At 44.1% G+C, this 26,965-nt stretch overlaps 1 protein-coding gene across 1 annotated transcript; it reads left to right on the forward strand.

Annotated features, from left to right (window-relative positions):
- Nucleotides 1-2,168: 2,168 nt before the first annotated feature.
- On the forward strand, nt 2,169-25,843 carry LOC139607144 (insulin receptor substrate 2-B). Its single transcript, XM_071459806.1, has 2 exons — nt 2,169-7,454; nt 20,400-25,843. Exons 1-2 carry the CDS (start codon nt 3,209-3,211, stop codon nt 20,402-20,404), a joined length of 4,251 nt encoding a protein of 1,416 aa, XP_071315907.1. The 5' UTR covers nt 2,169-3,208; the 3' UTR covers nt 20,405-25,843.
- Nucleotides 25,844-26,965: the final 1,122 nt, after the last annotated feature.

Below are 26,965 nucleotides of genomic sequence, written 5' to 3' on the forward strand. Positions count from 1 at the left end.
TCTATCAAAATAGAAGGAAAATGCCTTCTCCTTATTCTAAATGTGTCTTATTCACATGTTATATCTTCTAAAATAAAAATCAAGTAACTAATTTATTTGATTTGTTTAGAGGCGCAACCATGCAGATCAGCTCCACATTGTGAGCTAGTGTAGCCTGATAATTTAACTGAATTGACATTTCTTTTGAGGTTATTTTGTATCATTTTTCTTTCCATCAGTGGGTAGTGAGTCACCTTTTCATGCCACAAATATAATTTTCAGTAGATGCTTAGGTTTTAGCAGGTCGCAATTTCTGTCCATTTTTGGGTCGCTATTTAGCAAGGATGTAGCCAGCTAGCTAGATAGCTATGTATGAAGATGAGGCCCCCACTCCTAATCCTGCCTGTAATGCTAAAATAATTATAGTGGAGTACATTATTTTTCTCTGAAATGTAACAGGGTAGAAAGGCAAAGCTTTGACTGGATTGACTGCTTCCCACCAGCGGAAACAGCCGTCAGCGTGCACACCACCAGACGTGTCTGAATAGCTTACAACGTCAAAGGTGTTGGTACAGGCTCAAGTTGACTAGCTAAACTGAAATGTTTAACATGTATTTCTACATGTGTCAAATGATAAACGATGTTAATGTGACAGTTGTGTCTATGTTGGCTTTGCTTGGGCTAGCTGCGCCAAAGGTTTCCACCTCTATGCTAAGCTAGGCTACACGTCCTGGGTAATTTCTGTGCAAAATGTAAAAAGTCAAAGTATTCCTTTAATTGGAAATAGTTCTAATAATATACAGAATGCATGGACAGAGGTATACTCGCAGTGACCATAGATGACTTCTTAGGTCTTTCTCATTTACAGTGACAGATTGAGAGGCAGACAAAGACAGGTGGTCCTGCATAGCTCCGTGGGTAAAACACTGCCAGAGATAAGGGTATGAGTCCCGCTGGGGCCAGCTGCACTACACATGATCCCGCTCGTGATACTGAAAGGTGTTTGGGATAAAAGGGTCCAGCAAATTGTTGCATGCAAACTGTAGTAGAGGCTCGGAAAGCCGAGCGTTGCATTCTCCGCAGTGTGGAAGATCACAGATACCTCCCCAGAGAAAAGGGGGGAGTCCTCCTCGATTACTCTATCTAGGTTCCCGTGGAAAACACAGTGGGGGCTTGAATCGCCGCTGTTGCGCATGCGTGCTCTTTTAATAAGAGTTTAGTACCACATGTAACAAAAAACAGGAAAAAAAAAAACTTAATATCACTCTCAGAGATTAGAGGGGGTGTGGTGGATGGCAGATGAAACAATCTGAATCCACCACCTGTGCCAAAGCTTTGGGCATAGAGGATGTAGGCTGTGTGAGGTCACCCCAGCTGGATTGACCCTTGCTGACACTGTAGTTGGCCGGTGCCCAAACTCACCAGCGGGTTCTCACATGACCGGAGCGCCAGTGTGTTTTAGTAAACCTCAGGCCCTGCAGGCAGGAGGTCCAGAGAGTGGAGAGCTCCCAGCATCACTTTGTATCCTCAGTATGAGGGAAAAACAGGCTTTCATCTACAGGTGGAAATGAGACGAAAAGGGATGATCCTCATTTATTAATTTAGCAGGTAGGAACACAGGATATAGTGTCTGATGAAGAGGTGAGAAGCAAACAGCGCAAATACTCATCAACTTACAATTTTAAGGTACTTGTATTTTCATTTTGTAACTTTTACTTTTTTTTCTGTATTTATCTGACAAAATGGCTTCTAGCTACTTTAGAAAAATGAGGATTTACATGCACAATGTTGAGAAGATGATATAAGTGATGCATTGTTGGAGATTAATCTAGCCTTCAACTGCCAGATATGTGGAGTAGATTACATTGATATACTGCATACAAGCAAAATTCACATTTAAACTGTCAAAGCACTAGTAGTTTCAGTAGATTTGAAAAAAGTGCTTGTTTCCGTGTTTTAAAAAAGTGCTTTTACCTACAAGCTTCTACTACATTTAACCAAACTTATAGTTTTATTTATTTTTTTACTGCCAATTTTATTCATTTTTAAATATCTATTTTATTTCTGTCTCTCCTTTTATTTTGTTTTTAAAGTTTCCATTTTTTTTTACATCTACCTTTTTATGTGTATTTTTTATTCTTTTGTGAAGCACATTATATTGCATCTCTTTGCATGAAATGTGCAAGTTATATTATGAAAAAGTTACTTAAAATGCCCAAAATAAAAGTACTGATCAAGCAGGTAAGGATGTAATAATAATAATAATAATAATAATAATAATAATAACTGATTCATTTATGTATAATGAACCAGCATTTGATGAACTGGAAATCCTCATTAAGTACAAGTTCTTCACATTTGTGCTTGAATAAATGTGTTTGCACCGCTGATAAAGACCTAAAACTGTGGGTCAGTCTCTGGAGAGTAAAAATTACATAAGATTTAATGCCAGGGTAATGGCTCATGTAAAATTGCTTTTGGGTCTGAATAAGGTTTAATAATAAGGTCTAAAATAAAACGCCAAAATATAAAACTTGACCCATGTCTTGTGTCTGCCCACAGCGACAGAGAGAAGACTCTGGGCGGCTCTTTGGCTCGTCTACAGGTCTGGGAACAGTTTTCAACGTCTAAACAGTCGCTGGAAAACCTAACAACAGACCCCAGATATGCGCTACAAAGTCACCGCCTATTTTTAACTTCGGCGAAACTCTGCGCAGCGCGATTGGTCAGAGCTATTGACGCAAAGCGCTAATACCCGGGTGCGATTGGTCCAAACGCCCGTCAGCGGGTGTCAGTCAAAATGACGCGCCAATCAGAGCCCGAGTTCGACTCTTTGTTCCTCCCGTTTGGCCGGTGACGCAGAGGGTCATGTGTTGTTTGTGCTCCGGCCCGTAGAGATGTGTACAGGCGGAGAGGCGAGCGGGCTGCTAACCGAGCTAGCCGGATCCTCCCGAGTACAGAAACACGGCTGAGCCTGGTCATGTTGCACACGGTGGGCTTCATTTCGTGAAAAAAGCCCGCGCTGGAATACCCGCCTCGCCGCTGAAAGGGCGAAGGGGCTTGTTTTTTTTGGCGGAATAACAAAGCCGGTGTGTGAGGATTGCGGATCTGAGCCAGTCAACGGTAGCTGGCCTAGCCGGACTCGGGAGCTCGTCTCCCAAAACAAGAATGGGGTCTAGGTCCGCTCGGATTAGCTTGCTAGTAAAGTGACCTTTGATTGTGCTCTCTGATGGCAAATTTCACGAATTACCAGGAAGGCAAGGCAGCGATGCTGATGGTGGAGACGCAGCAGAGGGACGTAGGGACGAAATCTGCGGCCGCCACCGCCAACGGAGACGGCTCGGTCGGGGAACCCCCTTCCCCGTTAATTAATATCGGCGGCGGAGGAGGAGGCGGCGGCGGCGGCGGCGGCTCTCGTTTCCATCAACATTTACCGCCCTCCAACCACCTCCACCACCACCACCTCAGCCACCATCACCCGCCAAAGGATCAACAGCAGCACCATCACTACCAGCTGGCTCCGCAGCAGCAGCAGCAGCATCTTTCCGGGGAAAACATCGCAGAGTCCCCCGGCAGGAAAGCCTCCTCCTCCTCCCTCAGCCAGGTACACACGGCCGAGGACCCCGCCGCGTCCTCCGCCGCTAGCGGCAGCGGCGGCAGCCATGTATACGCGGCTGTGAATGTCGCTAATACCTTGGACGTTGTGGATGATATTCGCAAATGTGGCTATTTAAGAAAGCAAAAACACGGACACAAGAGGTTCTTCGTGCTCCGGGCGGCCAGCCACCTCGGGCCGAGCCGCCTGGAGTACTACGACAGCGAGAAGAAATTCAGGAACAGCCTGCGCTCCGCTGCCGCGGCCGTCGCCAGCGGCGGAGCGGTCGCCCCTTCTCCCCCGAAAAGGGTTATTTACCTCTACCAGTGCTTCACGGTAAACAAAAGGGCGGATTCCAAAAACAAACACCTCATTGCTCTTTATACTAAGGACGAGTATTTTGCCATTGTGGCTGAAAACGAGCAGGAGCAAGAGGACTGGTACGTAGCTGTCAGTGAGTTGATGAGTGAGGGCAAAAAAGGGCACTTGGATTCTGATGATTTAGATGATGGATATGGTACAGTCACCCCAGGTACTGTGTTTAAGGAGGTGTGGCAGGTGAATGTGAAACCTAAAGGACTGGGTCAAACTAAAAACCTCACAGGTGTTTACCGGCTATGCCTCTCTACTAAAACCATACACCTCGTTAAGTTGAACTCTGAAACCCCCTGTGTTAACCTTCAGTTGATGAATATCAGGCGCTGCGGACATTCAGAAAGCTTCTTTTTCATCGAGGTGGGTCGCTCCTCCTCCATTGGGCCCGGGGAGATCTGGATGCAGGTGGATGATTCTGTTGTGGCCCAAAACATGCACGAGACCATCCTGGAGACGATGAAAGCCCTAAAAGCTTTTGCTGAGTTTCGGCCCAGGAGTAAGAGCCAGTCATCAGGCTCCAACCCCATGCCATTTATCACGACACGGCGCCACCTGGGCAACCTGCCACCGAGTCAGACTGGGCTGCAGCGGCGATCTAGAACAGAGTCGGTTGTGGGCACACCGCCGTCGAGTAAGAGCTCTGGGGCTAGTGGTTATCGCTTCCGTACATCCAGTGAGGGTGAGGGAACAATGAACCGGCCGTTTCGCTCCGCCACAGGAAGTCTGGTTCACCTTAACTCAGCACGAGCCCATCATGGTCGTCAGGAGGGTGGCGGAGCCGGCAGTGGTAGTGGGGTCGCCACAGGAAACGCTGGCACCAGCACCGGCGGTGGGCGCTACGTCAGAGCCGTCCCAGGGTCATCGTCCACCTACCACGCCCGCTCCGCCTCTCTCCCAGTCTCCCACTTCCCCTCCACCACCAGTCCCGTGAGCGTCTCCTCCAGCAGCGGCCACGGCTCCGTCTCCGACACACTCACCCGCCCATCAAGCGCCTCGATATGCGGCTCCCCGTCTGACGGCGGCTTCAACTCCTCAGATGAGTACGGCTCCAGCCCTGGTGATTTCCGGTACTTCCGGGTGCGGAGCAACACGCCAGACTCCCTGGGCAACACCCCACCAATCAGAGAGGAGAACTGTCTAAACGATTACATGGCCATGGGCTGGAACAGGGAGGTCTTTGGCACCAGTGGGGGGTCTGGAAACAACAGTGGAGGTGACACGCCACGGGATGAGAGCACATCAACAACGGAGGATGAACGCTTTTCTTCATCGTCGTCGCTGAGGAGGCGGACGCATTCTTTCTCCAGACCTGCTGCGGGCGCAACCGGTGGTTCTGGTGTGGCGGTTTACCAGAAAATGACCCAGACCAACTTTTCATTGGACGAGGGGTCAGACGTGGTGTTGCCATTTGGCAGTGGGCTGCTCCGTGGCGGGCCGTCCTCCTCCTCTTCCTCGCTCCGCTCTGACTACAGCTCCTGCTCCGAGCACAGCCAGCAGAGCCGTCCCTCAACGCTGCCCCGGGCGGAGGCCAGTGGCGAGCGCCCTTCCCTTTCCTCCTCCTCCTCTGCCAAGGAAGACAGCGGCTACATGCCCATGATGTGTGGCGTGGCCGCATCGCCACGGGACACTCCCCCCGACTACATGCCTATGCAACCCAGTTCCTACCCCCATCACATCTCCCATTCCCCCCAGTTTCACAGTCCAGCTTTAGGTGCCCGTTCAGCCCACCCCCAGCTCCAGTCTCAATCCTCCACAGACTCCCACGGTTACATGATGATGCTCCCAGGGGGCAGCGGCACCTCCCCCTCCCCGGTTCAGGCCTCTCCCAGCCCTCACAGTAGCTCCAGTTTGGCCGGTGCCAGTGGGAGTGACAGTATAGCAGAGAGACCTGAGAACGGGGAATATATGGACATGTCGTACAGCAGCAGTGGGGGGCGCAAGCTCTCAAACGAAGGGAGTAGCGGCTATTATACACCTGGCACACCTGAGAGCACCCCAAAGTCTTACAGCCCTTATTTCTCCCTCCCCCGCTCCTACAAGGCCCCCACCAGAGAGAGGGATGAGAAAGAGTATGGGGAATATGTTCCTATGAGTTCTCCTGCCAAGCCAGTCTATTCATCAGTTGCCACAGCTTCAGTGTCAACACCAGAGAGGAGAGCTGGGGGAGGAAGTAGCACCTCCACCCCCTCTCATCCACCCCCGCCTTATGGAGCTCATCACACGACCGCAGCGATGGCCGACAGACGCATCGTGAGGCCGAACCGCCTCCCTTTAGGCCGAAGGAGTTTCCACGGTCCGCTGCGGGTTAGTGAGCCCTCCACAGCGTCTGCAGGCACCTCAACCTCAGTCCCTGCCACTGGTAGCTCATCCGAGGGGCCGTCCAGTCCCGGAGAATATATTAACATTGAGTTTGGTGATCACTACCCCCACCAACAACAGCCCCCCGCCTACCCTCTCTCTGCCCAAGATGAAGCGCCTTCCCTGGGATCCAGTGACCACCGTCACTCCCCTCCGCAGCCCCAGACTCACCAGGACTATATGAGTGTGGAGGTGGAGGCAGACCAGCAGGACAGTGCTGGATGTCTTGGTAAAAACCAGTCACCAAGGCCCAGCCTTGTTGCCCCATGGAACCCGCCCAGCTATATCAGACCCCTGGCTAGCAATCCTGGGGCGCTGGCCTCCCCCGGAGTCGCTGCCGGAGGTCACTGGAGGTCGATGGGGGAAGACTATACGGACATGACATTCAACCTCAGCAGAGGTGAGAGGACGCAAACGAGCCCCACGGCCATGCTGCAGCACCTCTGTGTAATAGAGGGACATTACGGCCACGCTTCCTCCGCCTCCCCCTCATCCATTTCCCCTCCTCTCCCTCCGTCGAGCCCAGGGAGGGCACCGACGCAGCAGCTGGAGCCCAAGGTGGTGCGAGCTGACCCCCAAGGCAGAAGGAGACACAGCTCGGAGACATTCTCCTCCACCTCCTCCACTAATTCGACTCCCTCTGGAGGAGGACTTGGCCCCTCATCCTCAGCCACCCACCCCACACTGGCGAACCCCACAGCCCCTAACGGATCTTACCTAACGGAGGGTCAAGCTTCCAGATGGGCCAGCTCGGCATCTTTCGACAGCGTGTGGATGTCTGTGGAGGGTGTAGGGGACTCGCCGGCTCACCACGCTCCAACAAGAGCCATGGAAATGGGCGCTGCCACCGGGACCTCAGCCTCCTCCTCCTCCTCGGGGGCCGGAGCCAGTAGAATGTGCAGAAACATGTCTGTGGGCTACCAGAACGGGCTGAACTACATTGCCTTGGAGCTGAGGGAGGATGGGAGCAGTATGGGAGCCATGACTTCGGGAGGCGGTAGCAGCAACGGGAGCTCTGTGGCAGCGGTGGCGGCGGCAGTGGCGGCGGGGGCGGCAGCAGCGGTGGGGACGGTGCCTCTGCCGGAGAACGGCGCCTATGCCAGTATCGACTTCACCAAATCTGATGGAGTAACGACAACAACCAAGGGTGAGTTGACACAAGTGTGTGTCTGTGATGCTGAAATAAAGACAGCCATTGTTTAAAGGCTCTGTTTCGACTTTCATAATCATATTTGGCAGGAAAGTCTTTTACACAGACAGCCAGTGTGTGGAAAAACATTTTCTTTGTGTGTGTGTGTGTGTGTGTGCATGAGAACAAGCTTTCATGTGCGAGTAAAAGGGAATAAGTGTGAAGGATATTTTTTCCCTCACTGAAATCCAAAATAACCCTAAGTGCTACGTGCTATTATTAGTCACATTATATCAATTTGCAGCTCCTCCAGTGAATCTATTTTGGATCAGATCTCTGTGATCTTGACAAGGCTGCGTTCAGGCGCGCCGAGCAGCCAGCCGTTGTCTTTTGAAGGCATCTGTCCAGGGAACTGAAGTCTCGGCTATAACAGTGCTGGTACAGGAAGTGGCACCAATATGTGGTTCATCTTGAGGTCTGCGTTGTGTGCCAGCAGACTGGCAGACGATTAGCTTGCCGAATGAACGGAGGTTTATCTGAGGTCAAGTGGGGACTGAATTGCCCAAAAAAAGGCCCTGACTTCCCGTCTTTGGAGCCGGTGGTGTCTCTCTGTGCCTGTCTGAGCATGTGCTGCCTGTTTTCTTTGTGTCAGCATGTACTGAAGGCAGAGTGTGCTGATGTGTGGGTGTTTGTGTGTTTAAACTCTCTTTTTTTTTTTTTTTTTTTTTTTTTTTTTACTGCTGTAAGGCTGTCACTTGAGACACTTTTGTACACCTCTGAAAAAATCTGGTTATTTATACCAAACATGGAAGAATCCAGCGCCAGCAGGAGCAGTTAGTATGATGGCACAACACACAAAACACCTCACAGTGCAGTAACCTGGCTCTAGTGTTCACTTTGTGTCTTGGTTTCTGAGGCCATTGTTTGTAGCTGCTACTAAAGATTATTTTCATCATTGATCAATCTGCAGATAATTTTCTCAGTTAATTATTTAGTTTATAAAATGTCCCAGAGCCCAATGTGACTTTTCCAAACAATCCCAAACCCAGAAACGTTTCATTTATTGTCAAGTACAACAATGAGAAGCAGCAAATCCCCACATTAAAGAGTAGTAACTAGCAAATGTTTCGCTTTTTTTCTTTGTAGTTTTTGACAGATATAGAATAATTGCAGATAAAGTTTCTTTTGTTCAACTAACCCATTAATATACAAACTTTCAGCTCGGATAGTTCATGTTAGCAGTGTTTGAGTCTGTGTTAGTTTAGGTCTGTTTACTGTCCCTCTGTGCTAATTTAGTTTTCCTGTTTCACCAGTTTGTGAAACTTTGCCACGTTACAAAACGTGGTAAATTTTTAGTTTCTGATGCATCACATTTCAGGAACTGAACTGTGGCACGCACCCTCGTACTTTGACTCCAGACTCAGTAGCTCACTTCTGTAACAGCTTTGTAGTTGGGATTTACAGTAGTCGCTGCCTGAACTTGTGGAGCGTCTGTCAGAAACTTTGGAAAGTTGTGTCAAACAAATAAAATCAGCATCAGCAAAAAAACTGGAAAAAAAAAAAAAACGCTTAAAAGGAAACCTTCTTTGTTGCACTAAAAGACGAATGTACCCTGAGTTGAATCAGCTGCATTGTGAGGCGCTGGTTGTGTGTTAGATTAAAGTCATTTTACTCCTGATGTGATCCAGATACCAGAGGTTTTTGAGTCCTGCATCAGCCAGATGTTAAAAACCTAAAAACTTTTTGTAGTTTTTATTTTCTCATTTAAACATCTAAGATAAAGATAAATGATCATGCTAAAGGAAAGCCTTAAAGTTTCATAATAAGATTCTGAAAAATATGTAGAACTTGTCATATTTTAGAACTTAAACTAACTTTTAAACTTATTTTCTACTTGACAAATTAAATTAAATAATCACAAGTTGTTTTTCCGCACATTATCTTATTGACGAGCTAATCGTTTTAGCATTATATGGATCTGGATGCAGCTATTTCTGTATTAATATTCACAACGCTTTGCTGTATAGATGGCTGAGAGATCTGGTTGAAATCATTGTCACAATATTAATTAGATGTAAAGCTGCAACAATTAGTTGATGAAGTTGAACTGAAAAAAAAAACAAGAAACAGCAGCTATTTTGATAATTGATTAATAATTTCAGTAATTTTTCAAGCAATTTTTCTCTGTCATATTCGACAGTAAATTTAATATCTCGAGGTTCTGGTTTCAGAGAAATTGTGGATGCAATTATTTTACATTTAATACAGTAAACAATTGTTGCAGCCATTTTGCTGCAACTTATCTACTTATTCTTTTTCAATTAACCATTTTGTCTCTAAGGTGTGTGTGTGTGTGTGTGTGTGTATGTGTGTATGTATGTATGTATATGTATGTGTATATATATATATATATATATATATATATATATATATATATAAAATGCATGAAAATAATGAAAAATGTTTGTTATAATTTGTCAAAAACCAAAGATGACATCTTTACATTTCGTGTTTTGCCCAACCAACCAACACCCCCAAAACCTTCGGTTTAATATCAAAAGTGACAAAGAACCCTCACATTGGAGCAGCTAGAACTTCTTAATTATGTGTCTGTCAAATTATCGATCGATTATTGAACTAATAATTTCAGCTGCTGTGTCACTGTTGAGCATTAAATGAGACCAAACTCTTCATATGTGGAAAAGAGAAATAAAACTTAATCGTTTAGCTCTGAATCATGAGCTCGAACCTCAGAGGTTTGCTCAACAACAGCGTGCAGTCTTGTTATTGTGATGTGAGTCCACTTGAAGTTGATTAACAATAATAGTGAGTCATCGTCCAGCACCGGCTTCAGTTCCCCATCTCTTAGTATTTCTCTTTTCAAGCTTTACCTTCTGCTTTTCCCCTGGTGTGGAGGTACAGTGTGTGTGTGTGTGTGTGTGTGTGTGTGTGTGTGTGTGTGTGTGTGTGTGCGCGTGCGCAGTAGGACATGGGTTTGATGCAGGGTCAAAGGCAGTGATAGTGTTTATACACAGTGAAGTTGAGGCCTGGGCGACGGGATGACACAGATAAGTGTGTGCATGAAAAGAAAAGGGGATATTGAGAGTTGTCGTGCTGAGGTAAGGTCTCCAGTCGGTGTCGAAGACGGCGTGTGTGAGGATCAAGAGGACGAAAAGAGGATGTTTTGACTCGGTTTTCAGTCTTTCACTTCCTCTTTCATCATCTCCTTCTCTCTTTCACCCACTCGCTCCCTCTTAGATTCGCTGCTCGCCGCTCTTCCCCTCGCTTCCTCCCTGAATCGTCGCTTTTCTCTCTCTGTGTGTGTGTGTGTGTGTGTGTGTGTGTGTGTGTGTGTGTGTGTGTGTGTGCATGAGCATGAGTCAGGATTCTCTGCGAGCGCCGACTGACTCATTTGTTTATCGTGGCGCTGAGCGGAGATGAAAGAGCTTGTGTGTGTGTGTGTGTGTGTGTGTGTGTGTGTTTGTTAAATCTACAGTGCTGAATCTGTGCCTGCTAGCACAGGAGATCAACTGACACTCAAAGCGCTCAAGCACATCCTATTGTGTGTGTTTGTCCGTCTGTCTGTGTGTACTTTTGTTTTCAGCCGGTGCCAGCAGGTTCATTAAGCGTGTGTGTGTGTGTGTGTGAGAGAGAGAGAGAGGTGCTGGTTCATGCAGTTCAAGGTAACGTTCAGAAATGACAATCCATACCTACACTCGTGATCGGTGTGTGCGTGCTGCGTGTCGGTGTGTGTTTACAGTCTTCGCTCCGCATCGAGGTGTGTAGGCGTGTGTGTTTGTACGCACTGAGTCATGGCAGGCTGCCTTTTGATGTGGCGCTGTAATTGCGGCGGCGGTGGCGGGCGGCATGTCAAGGCACACAGCGGGGCCGAGAGGAAACGCATCATCATCACTCAGGAATGCACTTCCTCTCAGCTGCGCTGTTGAACTGATAGAGGCACACCTGGATCCTTGACCTGGAGGAGAGAGGGAGGGAGGGAGGGAGCAGCTCTCTGTCCAGCTGTCAAGGAAACGTTACTCTAAATATTAAATAAAGCTTGAATTACATGTGTTTACATCAGCTGGCGTTAAAGAAATAACCTCACCTCCTGAAACTGGGAGGGGGATATATGTAAAATTAATATAATCATTTGTACAGTTCAGTTTATCCTTCATCTTTGACACAGTACTTTTATGGCTGCAACTGATGATTGTTTTTTTTTAATATTATTTCTGCAATTAATCAATTAATTGTTTTATCCAACTGTTGAAAGCTTAAAGATATTCAGTTTTCTCTCATATATGGAGAAGAAAAGCAGCAAATCTTCACATTTCAAAGCTGAAACAGTGATTTTTGCTCAAAGGTCAACTAAAACAAAGAGTCAATTAACATAATAGGTGCAGATTAATTTTCTGTCAATCATATTGATTAATTGTTGGAGCTCTAAAGGTTCAGCATGTTATCTGACAGTATTTATTAGTGTCGTCAATATGATTTATTTCCTTATTTCCCTTTTTAGCTCGTGACCTCTGCTGCCTGCTAACGTTTATAGTGACCCATAAATGTTTTTTTTCATTGTTATGATGCAGAACTGAAGGAATTTTAACGAGGGTTTCTGTAACGAGGGGCTGAAATAATAAGTTGGTTAAATGATTGTTATTATATAAAAGAAAAAGCCTCTCTTCTGATTGGCTGACTGTTTTGTCAGCACTTAAACACTCAGAGAAACCAAATCCTGCAAGGTTGGCTTGTGGGTCCAGGTGGGCGGGGCTTGGTGCATGGCTGAGAGCAGTGACTTCTTTGCTGTGACATCACAAAGTTCCAGAAGTCCTGACGGCTGGTTTTAAGGCTCAGTTTCTGAATACAGGCTGTGTGCATTTCTCTGTGGACTGAGGCTTTGATACTTTCACAGTATTAATATAGAACCTAGACCTGCTTTATAATCACAAACACATGGACCTTTATATAGGGGACCTTTAAGTCATTTATAAAGGAACCATAGTTAATATTTTCTGCCTTTCTTACACATTATTTTATATGGAATATCTCAGAACAAGTATTTTAGAGATTAAGTGTAACTGACTATAATGGCTAGTTGCCATCCAGCTGTGATCATTAATAAAATCAGATATTTGCAGGAGCAAAGACGTTCTGCAGTTTGTTGAGCTGCAGGTGGTTGTTTGGTTTCACCAGGTGAATTTGGGATGATTAAAAAAAAAAGTCTTTTAATTTTCGGGATTTCTCTGTTTTCACTTGTTTTAAAAAGAGACCAGCGGAGAAAGTGTGAGTAACAGCTCGGAAAGGCGCCACGTCTCTATGTAGATGCACATTTATGGTGTGTGTGTGTGTGTGTGTGTGTATGTAATGTCTCCCTGCTGCAGGCTTTTCTTATCATAGAGACAGTGACTCGTCAGTGAGTCACACGGTGATGTCTGTTTTGTGTTGTGTTGTGTGGAGCTGCTTGTGTCGATGCCAGAGCGCCCTCTCAGACTTTCCTCGCGCTCGCAGACATGTTTCGCTAGAAGAGGTCTCATGTGCTTTAAACAGCTCCGACGTAAACGTTTGGCTACGGAGAATAATACCATCATCTGTCGCTTTTAATGTACGTCCCAAACCATCGATGAAACACACTGTTCAAACTGCTGTTTTTTGAACAGAAAAAGGTGTGGGACGCTCTAACACTGCTGGATTAGTCAATCAAAGGAAAGCTAATTAGCAACAATACTGATGATTGATTAATTGTTGTCATTTTTATTGATTCCAGCTGAAGATTTTTCTGCTTCAAATCAGTGTAATTTGTGAATTTTGGGGGGTTTTGTAGCAAATTTGAAGACGTCACTTTGGGGAAACTTTGATCAGCATTTTGTAGATCAAGCGATTTAATCAAGAAAGTGATCAGCTGGTTAATTGACAGTGAAAATAATCGAAACAGGAGGATGAGGTGAAAGAAGGTGGTGCGCCCCGGCTTCCTCCACACGACTACGGTTTAGTTTTCAAACAAAACCAAAACTTCAGCTCCATATCAGATTTTCTGATTGTCTACTCTGCAGTTGATTAGTTGCAGAAAATACTTTGAACCAGGAGCAGCAAAGACAGTTAGAGCATTAAAACACTGATTTCAACTCCACAACAGCTGCTTGCAAATACCACAGGCTCAGTAATGTTTGTAATTTGGTGGTCAGGGTCGATCAGATCCAGTCAGGGAGCGACGGCGTGTGTCTACGTCATCGTTTCCAAAGGTCTGTTTTTTCACGTCCACATTACAACACAACCCTGGATTTTTAAAACTAAAACAAGGCCAGCAGCATTTCCAAAAGTCTCCGTTTTAGGTGCTGGAAAGACGTAAACGTAGCAAAACAGATGCGTTTTTATCTAAAACGCAGTCGCGTGAATGTAGCCTGAGACTCATCTGGTCGGGTGATGTAACCCCAAGTCAGGAGAGGTAGGCGTGGAGTTACAACAGTACAGGAAGGAGGTTCTCAGATGTAAGTGACAGCGGTGGGAACCTGCCCTTTTCTCCCACCCACCCACCCCCCCGGCGTCCTGGCCAAGTGGATATGAGGTGGTAAAGGGTTAGTCAGGGTGTGAGGCAGGGTTATCAGGCAGGGAGCGAAGACGGGACGAGCCTGCCCTTTCCTCCCTCTCGTTCCCACCTCCGCGACCAGGCCCTTCTATATTTACAGGTCTATTTCCAGACTGACATGAATTTATGAGTCGATCTGAGGCATGTGCTGCTCGTAACAGGACCCCCCCCCCCCCTTTTTTTTTTCTTTTTGCTGTGTGTGTGTGTTGCATGTAGAGGTCCCTCGCTCTCTTAAATAGCCAGATATGTACGCCCACAGATGTTAGAATTATTAACTGCCGTGCTTGCACACAAAGCAATTTTGACTTGAAGCCGCTCGTTCTGACTGTCACAGGACAGTATTTGTGGCTCTCTGAAAGCCCCCCCAAGTGGCGGGAGTTTTTGCCTGCAAAGCTCATTTCACTGTCTGTTTGGCAAGTAAATAATCTTAAAATAACTAGTGCTGCTTAATTCTTGCCGCTGAGTAGATGTGCCGTTAGCATGGGTGGCCTGCACAGAGAAGCATGGGAATCGCTAAACCCGCCAGCGTCGGTGTCCGTTGAGCTAAACAGAGAATTGAACCCCTAACCTCGGGCGTGCTCGGCGCCAGGGGGGCTCCCATTGGTCAACGGGTTCTTGGGAGTATTACAGAATTTCAGGAGGTATTTCCCAGAGTTTTGAATTTCAGGGTTTGAGCTCCTCTTTGTGATCAGTTTTCAGCTTTCCAAGGAAGTTCGGGGCGTTTGGTCACTGCTCTGAAGAATTAAAGGATTAGTAGGAATTTGTTGGTGTCAGTTGAGTTTGCGGTTGAGCTGAAACGATTACTGGATGGACAGAAAAGTCATTTACACCTGTTTCTGTTTTATGTCACTGGAAACTGAATGTGTTCTGCTTTTAAAGAGTTTATCGACCAAATAAAGACATTTAAAGATCTCTTCTTGGACAGAGAGAAATAATAAGAAAAATAATTAAAAACAAGCTAATTGCTAATGATAATAATCACGAGCTGTTATTCTTCTCAGTAGAAAGGAGCTTTCTTTTTTTTTTTTTTCTTTTTTGAGCGTTAAAAACTATTAATGATCAGGAGAGTTTGTGAAGTCGTGCAGATGAAATGCAGTCGCAGATGGAGACCGCAGTGCTGTGCGTCTGCCTTCCTGCGGAGCTTACTCAGAGGGAAATGTTGTGTCTCATTAGTAATAAATGGGCCTTAAACACAGTGAGCTGTGTGCTCTCACCGCTTCATGACTTCTCAGTTCCTCTTGGTGTGGGTTTCATAGGTGGTCCTGAGCATTACTCAGCGAATCTCCTGTTTCTCTCAAACATGCAGAAGCTCCCGTTTCTTCTTCACGTCTTTCTCCTGCCTCTCTTCTTTTTTTTAAAGCAGGGTTTTACTGGAGCATCCCTCGACTTACTGGAATGTGACGTTAAATAACTTTATTAGACAAAGCCCAAGTGTGTGTGCAAACATGTATTTGACGTTTTAACACACACACACACACACACACCTTTGCGCGTCTTTTCATTTGCAGTCATCTCCCAGCTTTCAGTGACCTTTTGACCTCCACAGTTTGAACAAAACAAATCAAAGACGTGCTGTAGCAAAGAATCATCTGCTGCTATTTTTGTTATATTTAAACATCTAATTTCTTCATATTATATTATATTATTATCTATTATTAATCTTTTTAAGAGTTTGATATTGACTTTCTTCAGTTTTCTTTTCTTTGCTGCTGTAGCACTGCAAATGTCCCCACTGTGGGACTAATAAAGGATCTGGATAGAGTTCCGGACGTCATATGAAGACTTTGGCATTTCTTCACACAAATTTTCAGGTTTTTTTTCTATTTTTCTATTCTCAAACAAAAAGATTTGAATATTTTAACAAATAAAAAAACGCTTGTCTGTAACTTGACGGTGGTCACTTATTTTTACAAAAAGTCCAAAATTTTTAAGGAAAATTTGAAATTTCTAAAATTTTGAATTAATAAATGTTTGTAGTTCAGGTGCATAATATCATTTATTATTCCATTTTAATTAGCTGTAACATAGGAAATGAAAAATTTCAAATATAAATCAAATAAATGTCTAAAATGTTGTATTTAAAATCAGACTGAACATTTATTAACACAAAAATGACATTAGTGAACTTGATGCGTGTATTTAAAACGAGTTTATTAACTTGTCATCTTGAAAACTTTATTTATCACTCACCCTTAAACAACCAGTGACATTTCATTTATCTGCCTGATAATTGATCTGTCCTGCCGTTTCGTTTTTACTTCAGTATTCAGCCCCATGTTGTGTTGACGCCATTTTTATTGACTTCGCCATAACCAATCAGGAGTGACTGATTCATCCGTTCCTTCAAAGTCATTTTCACAGACATGACTTGACTTGACATGTTGATCAAAGAAATACGACAATTATAGTCATCTTGCAACAGCCTGTGTAGCTGCTTCATCTCATCCTCGCTTGTCGCATGTTTTGTGGCCATTCTTCATCGATATTTCTGGCTCTGACACAGGAAGACGACTTCCTCGTTCTTAATCTCATCTGATTGATTGTTTTTCCAACATTGGAAACACCAGATGCGTCTGAATCACTGGAAAAAAAAATAGATAAAGGCAGCAACTCAAAGGTCTGGAAAAACAAAATAACAAAAAAGTATTGTTACAGAGGTAAATGTGATAATTTGACTCTGTAGATTTTGTCATATTTCTTGAATCCTAACTGGAGTGGTGCTTGGTGTAAAAGATTAAAACAGGTCTCCCACCCTGAACCCGTGGACTTAAAAAAACGAAAAACTGTTGTGATCCGCGTCTTTGAGGAGGAAGCCGAGCGGTTTGGAGCAGCCGGTCGAGTTCGTTCCTCCATCGACACTTTTAAAGGCCGTCGCCCCAGCTGTCACACCAGCCCGCGTCAGGTCAACACGTTACGCTCGCTGTTCACTCCCACGATGCCTTTCATCTGTTGTCCCAGCTGGATGAATGGGGTTTAGGGACAGAGAGAGAGAGAGATGGGCAGCGGGTCGGGGAGGGCAGGTTGAACGAGGGAGAGAGAGAGAGAGAGAGAGAGAGAGACGGTCACGGCTCCGAACACCTGCCTGTGTTGCAATGACACAACAAGCTGTTAGCTAATGCAGGTGTTTGGCAAATGGTGTTTTTATAACCCGATTTTGTGGCGAGTGTGTGTCTGTGTATTTGTGTGTATTTGTGTGTGTGTGTTTAACCGAGGTCAGTTCAGGTCAGTCGGGCCGGTGTCCTAAGAGCGTTGTTTTGATCAAAGTCCACGCCTGGTCTGCAGAGAAACCCAGAGACCTCAGACTCTCCCTCCCTCCCTCTCGATCAGTCTCTCTCTCACACACACACACACACACACACACACACACACATTCAAATTCAAGTCTGTCGTCGTCATGGTGACCATAGTTAAGTACAGTTTTGCAGAAGCTTGTTGTTTACAGTGTGAAGTGTAATGATTCACAGTGTAAGAAAAACAAAGAGGACTGGTTTGCACTTTACCTCACTGTATATATACAATACATCCACCTTGCACATGATACATCACTGCGCACTACACAACGCTGTATATACCACCACTGCTCACTTCTCATGTCCGAGTGTGTGTGTCGAAAAAACTAAGCGTCTGATCAGATTTAGATCTAACAGTAGAAGAGCTTCATGTGCTGCTCTGCTGGTTTCCTGCTTCGACATATTTTTGCTCTTTTTGCAGCAAAAGTCACTTTTTCCTCAGGTAAATATTGAATTTTATTTGGTTTGGAGAGTGCGTTCAACTCTTGGTGTTTGACTTTTATTTTGGTGAAGAACTTGGCTTTTCTGTCTTTATCCAGGCTGCAGTACAAACAGGAAGCAGACCTGCACCTACCAGTTGATCAATCGATTAGTCGATGGACAGAAAAATCATCTCGGAAGAGAATCTGCTTCCTTATCTTAACATTATAGTAAATTTAATACGTTTAAGGATTTGAATTGTTGCTTATACAAAACAAGACATGGGATCACATCATCTTGATTCTGATGGATGTGCTTTATTGTTTTCTGATGTTTTATAGAGGAAACATTGAATCTATCTGTAAAATAGCTGCGGCAGGAAGTGTCGCTCTGTCTCTGCCCCTTGTCGGCAGAAATGAACCTGTTTTCTCTCGGTTGCCAGGTTTGGTGTCAATGTCCAGGTCTCAGTCTGTCTCAGTGTCTGGTTGCTCAGGATGACACTTTGTTACTGCAACGTCCGGTGGTTGATGTTTTTCTTTGGCTGCACCAGACTGTGTCCAGGCTGTGCTGAGTCCGTGCACCGTGACTTCTCCTCCCCGCGCGCTCCCGTCTTTCTATCAGTCCGTCCGTTCATCTATCCCTCCATCCCCGTGGCTAACAAACAGAGGAGCAGCATTCCAGCAGTGCCCCCTGTCAAAGCATCTGTATTGTGGCGTGCTGCTCACATTGTTGTGTCAGACAAAGCCTTGCTCTCAGTGGAATAACCCAGCTGGACGGCGGCCATCGCCGGGGTCACTCAGGGCCACTTGGGCCGCACCAAAACAGCCAACCTGACAGGCCGGGCCCAGCCATGATAGCAGGGCAGGAAACAAAGTTTATGTGTGTGTCTGCAGGAAGCAAACTGAATCCAAAGTTCACCGGCCACGCTCACTTATTTACCAGACAAACAGAATTTTTTTTTTTTTTTATAAGAGTAGTTGGAGCCAAGACGCCCACTCGCTCCGAGATGTCTTACATCTGTGCTGCCTGTTTGAAAAGCTCTGACACACTGAACATACCTCAGCAACACTCTGGATCTCCCTGTGATTACAGACATTTAGGGAGCTGCAGTCTGATTCCATAATTTCACCCACGGTCGTGTTATTGCTGTGTTAAATAACCTTTAAGAAAAAAAAGGAAGAACTTTGTCTATGGGTGCGTTTATAGACAAATTCAATCACCGGTGAAGTCGGTGGTTGCTGAGCCGATCCCAAACTCTGCCGTCGGGTGGGGGGAAAAAAATGTATATTTTCAAAATAAAAACCTCCTTTTTCAGATTTTTTGCGATGACACACTGGGAGTTTATAAGGTTTCACAATTCGCTTGGCCGAGGACCTTGTAACCCTTCACAAACCCCCCCACACTTTGGCAGAAGAGAAGTTTTCGCCCCTCAGCAGCCACGTTTGAAAGGCCGAGCCCAAAGCCAGACAGATTCCAGTCAAAATTAGTCAGCACCGCGAGGCTTCAAAATGTCCAAAAACAACTAATACTGTCAGTCCAAAACCACTGTCAGCGAAGCAGCCGCATTCCAGTAGCTTTGTGTGTGTGTGTGTGTGTGTGTGTGTGTGTGTGTGTGTGTGTGTGTGTGTGTGTGTGTGTGTGTGTGTGTGTGTGTGTGTGTGTGTGGGTCACATCAGGCAAATAGAAAACAACAGTTTTTTTCCATTGGCCACAGTAGCTGTCACTTCTGTGAAAGCTTCCTATTTTTAACTGCTGCATCTTATAATTATTTTCATCATCTAAATCGATTATTTTTTCATGATTGTTTTGTCTGAAAACACTGACAGTGTTTCCTGAAGCCTGAGGTGACTTCTTAAAATCACCTTTTGTCCGACCAAAAGTCTCCAAACCCCCAAAGATCCTTCTTCTTCTTCACTGTCACATAAGATAATAAAAGCAGCAGCGTGGCGCAGCTGAGAAGCTCAAACTTTTCAGTGTTTAACTATAAAATAGTTTCTGATCAGTTGTTCGTCATTTGGCTGTTCTTCCATTTCCCAGAGAACGAAAACCATCAGGTGATGTCAGCTTATGGCAGATAAAAGCACAAACATTCATCCCTGCTGTGGGGGTCGCGGCCCCTCCACCCTCAGGTGGCCGAGGTCGACTTGACTGTTGCGGCACAAACACATCTGATGATATTTTAGTTTATTCAGCTTCACTCATGTCTGCACAGCTGTATTTGATGTATTTGGGCCTTTATTATTCTTATTATCAGTCCTATTAGTTATTTGTTGATTTTAATGACGTCCTGCCGTCTTACAGTTACTCTGACCTGAATCTGTGACAGAAGCTTTATTGGTCAGCTGTTATATCTCCTGCTTCATGTTAAAAACCATCTTCTGTGCAGTAAAGTGATGTTTTCACACCTGTAATTCAGACAGGTCTTGTCTTTATTTATCAAAGGTTCGACAGCGTGCAGAGGCCGATTGTTGTTACTTATGTGCTTGTATTGTCATCAGTTTGGTTTATTTACATGATCTAATATGAGTATCTGTGTCATCATGTATTAACCAGACTCTAGCAACCCGCCCTGATGTTTGCTGTGTGTGTTTGTGCTTTTATTTTTGCACTGAAGCCGTTTGAGGATGGATTTACTCACTCACAACCTCTCTGTGTCTCTTTTTCTCTCAGACTGAGCGAGGGCGACAGAGGCTCCCCACACTCCTCCTCCTCCTCCTCCTCCTCCTCCTCCTCATCTCTCTGCTCGGGGCACTTGACTCTGCCTGTGACCTCTGGCCTCCCGCGCCGGTGACCTCTGACCTTCAGCCAGACTGAGAAGCCGCTCCCTTCTGGACGCAGAAAACAACATCACAACAGATGACAAAAATGCTTGCAGTTTTTTTTTAAAGTGTATTTCATCTTTTATTTTTCTTGCGTTTTATATACATATCTTGTCCCTTGTTTTTTTTTTGTTTTTTTTTTCCCCCTCTCTCACAATCGATGCTGCCAGTGTGCGCAGCCTTTTCCCCTTCGTGTTCAAAAGACTTATTCAGCAGACAGTGGTCAGTGAACTTTGACTGAGGGGGCGTCAACAGAACCGTAGATAGTCTTATTATCAGATTCTTCTACTTCTCCATATGGTATTAAAAAAGGGAGGCTGGAATACAAGCAAAGGCATTATGGTACAGACTTGGAAACTTTTATGTTGCATTGAACTTAAATATTAATTTTTATCTTTTATTATTATTAATTTTTTTACCCCATGCATAATCCATCCCTCAATACGGTACCGTACAGTTATTACATTGTGGATAAAGTTGTGGTAGAAAATGTTTTTTTTTTTTTTTTTTTGAATGGTTTCCCCCTTAAATGATACAAGCTCGCGGCTGGATCCATATTAGCTTCAGTTAACACAGTGGCATTGCACAAGTACTGTGCTTGTTCCCATACTTCTCCACATCAGGTACCAGCAAACTCTTGGATCACTGTTTCCCGTGGCGTTCGCACCTCAGTGACACAATAGCACCCATCGCCCCAGCGGGCCCCAGTTCCAGAATACAGCTGGGGAGCAGAGCTGCGGCGCTGCGCCAGTATAGTGTACTGATTCAGTGGGGAAAGACCTTCAAGCATTACTGTTTTCATATTGTGTAGCACATATATTATTTATTTGTTGCAATAGGTACAAATTCTCCAGCAACATTTCTTTGTTTGCTTTCGTGACGCAGACGGTACTCGAGCAGGGCGGGGCAATAACGGCAACCACCAATCGAATGCTGGAAAGTTTTGTTTGAATTCTGTCTCTTTCACAAGCCACCATGCAGAAAACTAAATCAAAATTTAAACGAAAAGTTTGGTGTTTTAGGAAACTTGAAAGGACTTGTTTGCTTAATTGGCAAGAGTTGGACGAGAAGCCTGATCATATCTGGACGCTAAATATGCGTTAGCTTAGCATAGCACAAAACCTGTAAACGAGGGGAAATGGCCAGTTTGGTTCTGTCCAAATGATACAAACTGCTCACTAATTAACACCTTTTATCTTGTTTGTTTAATCCTTGCAAAAACTGATTACTGGGAGTCATGAGCGGGACTATTTCCTGAGACCTTGTCACCACTTATCCTTCCTCAAAACGGCTTCATGCTTTAGTTTCTGCACAGCAGCAAAGAAGATATAATGTTTTATTAATGACCTTTAGAGGTGCTGGAAGGCTCATTTTGTTACCTGTGTACAGAGCCAATAAAGGTGTTTTCCTTTTTCCGCTCCTTATGCTAAGCTAAGCTAACCATCTGCTGGCGTCAGCTACATTTTAGAGACACGGGAACGGTACTGATCTCATCTAACTCTGCAAAACAGCAAATAAGCATCTTTCTCAAAATGCAGAACTATCCCTTTAAAAAAGCACAGAGGTTTTGGAAACTCAGCTGCTGTGGTCGGTGGATGGAAAAAGTGGTTTTCCCGCCCTGCCGCCGCCGCCGCTCGGCTCGTCTCATTCAGCTTTCCGCACAAGGAGCTGCTGAGTAAACCGAAGCAGGTGTTTGATTTGTTTTACATTTCCAGTTTTACCTCATACGGTCCGTAGCACAGTTCAGGTTATCGAGCGAGAGTGGTGCCCACACACACACACACACACACACACACACACACACACAGAGGAAAAAAAACGCTGTGAAAGGTAAAAGCACAAAGTACAGACGTTGACACTGGGATGCAAACACAAACCTGATGCACATACAAAATCTCTGCAAGTGAACCGTATACTGTACTTTGGAAGCAGTGGCATGCAAAACACACACACACACACACACACACATCAGGAAGACACATGTCGCAGTCATGTGGCGTCTTCCATGCCTGCTCTCATAACGCACACACTTAGTAGTCATGCAGCCTTATTTAGGCGAGGCCTGTGCCCCCATTTCGGCTCTTTGTCAGCAGCTCTTGATGACGTCCGGGATTTTTTCTCACACACACACACACACACACACACACACATACATATGCATGCTGGGGTGTTCGTCATTGGCTCTGGGTGACGTAAAGAGGTTTCCAGTAACCTGAGCTCCAGCCCCAGGTGCAGCGCGCTGGACATACTTGCCCTGTTACAACCTCACACACACACACACACACACACACACACTCTCAAAGACAGATGCACACACACATTTGGACAGGCAGTGAACGCCCACATCAATCAGTCTCAGCCGGAGCTCGCTGCCTCTTCCCTCTCACGCTTTCACAGACTGATACGCCCATATTTAGCATTTCTACTCTCCCATGACTATTACCCACACGACTGTTTCCATAGAGAGAAATGTACTGAAACACAGACTGACAGCTAACGTAGGCCCAGAGAATTTCAGTTTTTTTGTTCAGTATTCACTCATCTGATGCTATCTTCACCCTGTTTCCTTCTTTTTTCTTTTTTTTTTTTTAATCAGCCCACTCTTTTTTTGTTGCTTTTAATTTGTTTGGACGGATAAAGGCCTGTCACTCTCACTGTGCTTGTGTGTGGGACGCGTCATTGTCGTCCTCGCAGCGTCCCGCACAGCAGGGATGCTGAGGAAAGGAGAGAGGAATGGAGCGGAGGTATCTCTGAATAACTCTGTAATAAATGTCTGGTTTTACTCTTTTCGAGAGCAGCGTTGACGGCTTTCTGTGGCGCTGTCAGAAGTTGGACTGACTGCAGGGAGTGATGTTGAAGTGAAGGTCAAGGTGACTGTGACTGCTGCACAGATGCAGTGAACTCTGCACATCTGGTTGAAACAAATTCTCAGTCTTTGTGACCATTTAAACATTTTAAGAATGATTTTCGGTCTTGACTTAAGCTGTTTGATTACTCGTGTGATTGATTGGTTCTTTGTTTGGTCTAAAACAAAGCCAGAAAACTGTGAAAAGCCCAATGTGATGTTTTGGTCTGATCAGCAGTCCAATCCCAAAGATATTCAGTTTACAATGACATAAAAAAAAGCTAAATAAAGAAAACCAGCAAATTCTCACACTTTGAGAAACTGAAAATGGCAGTTATTATTCCTTGATAAACGATTAATCGATTAACGAATTGTTTCCAAATAATTATCTGCCAGTCATTTAATGGACTAACCTTGGACTGAATTACCAGATGGTTGGAGTTTACTGTATCAGGGCATTTCGCTTCATTCATCACGATGAAAACTGACCCATTAACCAACATGTAGCATTTTCTTGTAATCACCAGACAAACCTCCGCCCATGAGGCACTCGGCTTAAAGCAAATTTCCAAAACGATCCTCACCCTCAACCTCCGTCCCACCTCCCTCTTTTTTTCAAATTCCAGTGATGACAGAGCCAAAAAAGAAAAGATAAAGGTGTCATTAAGAGAGGTCTTCATTGTGTTGGAAGGATAAAAGTAAAGAAAGCTATGTTTTCCTGTCTGGAAGTAACACTCACAGCGTCGGTACAGAAATAGAAGTGATCAGAACCGGAGAAACCCCCTCTTACCCCCTTATCTCCCTCCTGGAGGGTTCGGATAGTCAACCTTCCTCCTCAGCAGATCCATGTTTGAAATGGTCTGATTTAAAAGTGAATATCCACACAACGCTATTTCAAGATTTTAAGCCTGTGACGTATCTTATGTGTACATTATGATCAATTTGAGATCCTTTCATTTGCCCCCCTCCTCTTCCCCCCTTAAACGAACAAAGAATTGAATTTCAGAATTTTTTTTAGGCTGCAGCGGCCTGAGATGAAAGAGAAAATTTTTGTTTCTTATGTTTGGGAAATGTTTTGTGTACTTACGCTACAGCGACGTGTTGTTTCGGGTTTTTAACGCTATGGCAAAAAAAAAAAAAAAAAATGCTAGAGCTAGGTTTGGGAGGATTTTTTGGGAAGAATCCCCCGTAATTTATTTGAAGCATAATTCAAAAGAAATGGATATATGTCGTTCTTGATATATGTCGGATTGCCTTCATGTTGAACTTTACCCCCCAGTTAATTCTTTGTCATATCTGAATGAATTCGCACAGAATCTGTGTTTATTTTGGCAACAATTCAACCTCAAAAACTGTCCTCAATGTTACCGATCCTGATGTTGAAAATCAGCTGTTATGAGTTTTTCTTGTTCGGGGTTAAGAAATGAGAAAGAAATTAGACCTACGTAATATATATATATATATATATATATATATATATATATATATATATATATATATATATATATATATATATATATATATATATATAATCCTTGCAGAGAAGACTAGGGTACTGCATTATTATGCAAACTTTTGTTTCCTTTTTCCTCTAATCTTTTGATTTATTTTGTATTCTAGTTTACAGAGGGAAAATAATCATCTTATTTTTGGTTGTTTTGTTGTATCGGGGCAACCTTGTTTCTCTGAAAACAAAGCGATACAAGGGTAGTATTTTTTTTAAGAGTACATAGGCATTTTGCAGTTATTTGTATAAAGAAATGGGTTACAACCTCTGCCTAATGTTTATTTTTTTGTAACTATATTACAGTTTATTTGCTGCTGTGTAGTACAGTTAACAGTTGGAAAATGCTGTCGATGGCAAGTATAACGATGAGGATGACGATGAAGATGATGTTCATTGCCCTGCTATCAGGCGCAGGTTCGAATTTTTTTTTTTTTCCCGAATCCTTTGGAAACGTCGGAAGACTTTGGCATTGGGGAAAAAAAAAAAGCAAATCCCACTCTACCCTGCTACCTGTGTTCTTATTTTCCGAGTTGAATGCTGTTGTTTATTAGCTTTACAGGAAAGAGAAAGAGTTAAAAAAAAATACTGTGGAGGTGTGTATCCTTCGTATGTGCATTATTTTTCAGCGACGTACGTCCTATATACGAAAAAGAAGAAAAAAAGAGTTTAAAAAAAAAAGAGAAAACTGGTGGAAATGGAAATCCTGTACATAAGGAAAACTCAAGTTGTCGCTTTTTTCATGTTATGATCGGTGCCTCGCAAGGTGCCCCCCCTTTTTTTGTTTTATTTCCTTCTCTCTATCTTTCTCTCTTTTTTTCCTTGTGGAGGGAAAGGGGGGTAGGAGGGGTACTCAGAGGCGATTTGAGCATCGGCATAGTGTTTATATTTATCAAAACTTTTTTGCTTTCGATAGAGCTATTGCAATAAAAATGTGTTCATGTAACTGCTGTGGTCTCATCTGTCTTTTTTTAAAATTTGTTTAATCTATCATCACAGAGTTTATCATACTAATATTACACAACAGTTCAGTTTTTCTACATGAACAACTTCCAGTCAATCAGGCCTGAGAGTTTTTGACGTCATTGAAGTCACATTGTTCAGTCACTCTGAAAGAACACATGGTTCTTCTGCAGATTGAGAAATTCCCCAGATAACCCTTGGTTTAATAAAAACCCTTTCAAAACCTCAGTGATTATTGTCCAAAAAGTGCACTCAGAATAGTGACGTCAGTAAGAAGGATGATGATAAGTCCTCCAATGAGGCAAAATTTCATAATCAAAGATTGCTATGTAGTTTAGGGAGCACAATGAGGCTACACATTTTTTCTCTTGTGTCACTCTCAGGCCAAACAGAACAAAATCTCAGTTTCTTTGGAGAATTGCAGTGATATATATTTATTAATACCCTGATGCAACCAAGGCACTACCTCTTTGTATTATTATAACCCCATTGTCTTTACTCATTCCTACTTGGCCACAGTTAAGTTCATGCTCGACTTATCACAACTCAGAAAAATTGCATTGGAAGGATAAAAAATTATCTTCACCCCCGAGGGGTGAAAAAAACAGTTATGTATGTCTTTGTGTGGCACCAGAAGTCATCTAAATTTTAAGGATTTGTACTCTATTATTCTCAGGTGCACTTACAATCAGCTGTGATTTGAATTTAATGGTATTGTTAGCATGCTAGCATCTGACATTGGAGGATGACATGCTGGTGACCATTATGTAATATTTAGCATGTTATCCTGCTCATAGTTAGCACCTTTCAAGGAACAGTGTGACATTTTGGGAAATACACAATTTGCTTTCTTTCCAAAGTTCAGATGAGAAGCTAATCACCTCCCAGCTTTAGCTTAAGTTAGCATTTAAAGTAGAGGCAGGGAAAAGCAGCTATTCTAGCTATTCTGAAGAAATTGTTACAGAACATAACTTGCAGTGAAACAGATAAAACCCATGATACTATATTAAAGTTTGAGATAAAGAGGTTTGGGAGGTAGATTTAGTTTCCCACATTTTTCATCTGCAAATATTTGTTGGTGTTATATAAATCCAGTCATAGACAA

This window comes from Trachinotus anak, unplaced genomic scaffold, assembly GCF_046630095.1.
Source record: "Trachinotus anak isolate AG129_WGS33_773 ecotype Australia unplaced genomic scaffold, CSIRO_AGI_Tana_v1 ptg000023l, whole genome shotgun sequence".
Taxonomy (NCBI): domain Eukaryota; kingdom Metazoa; phylum Chordata; class Actinopteri; order Carangiformes; family Carangidae; genus Trachinotus; species Trachinotus anak.

Bases quoted from the DNA above. Each gene is read 5' to 3' on its own strand.
- LOC139607144 (XM_071459806.1), top strand. From the start codon at position 3,209: ATGGCAAATTTCACGAATTACCAGGAAGGCAAGGCAGCGATGCTGATG.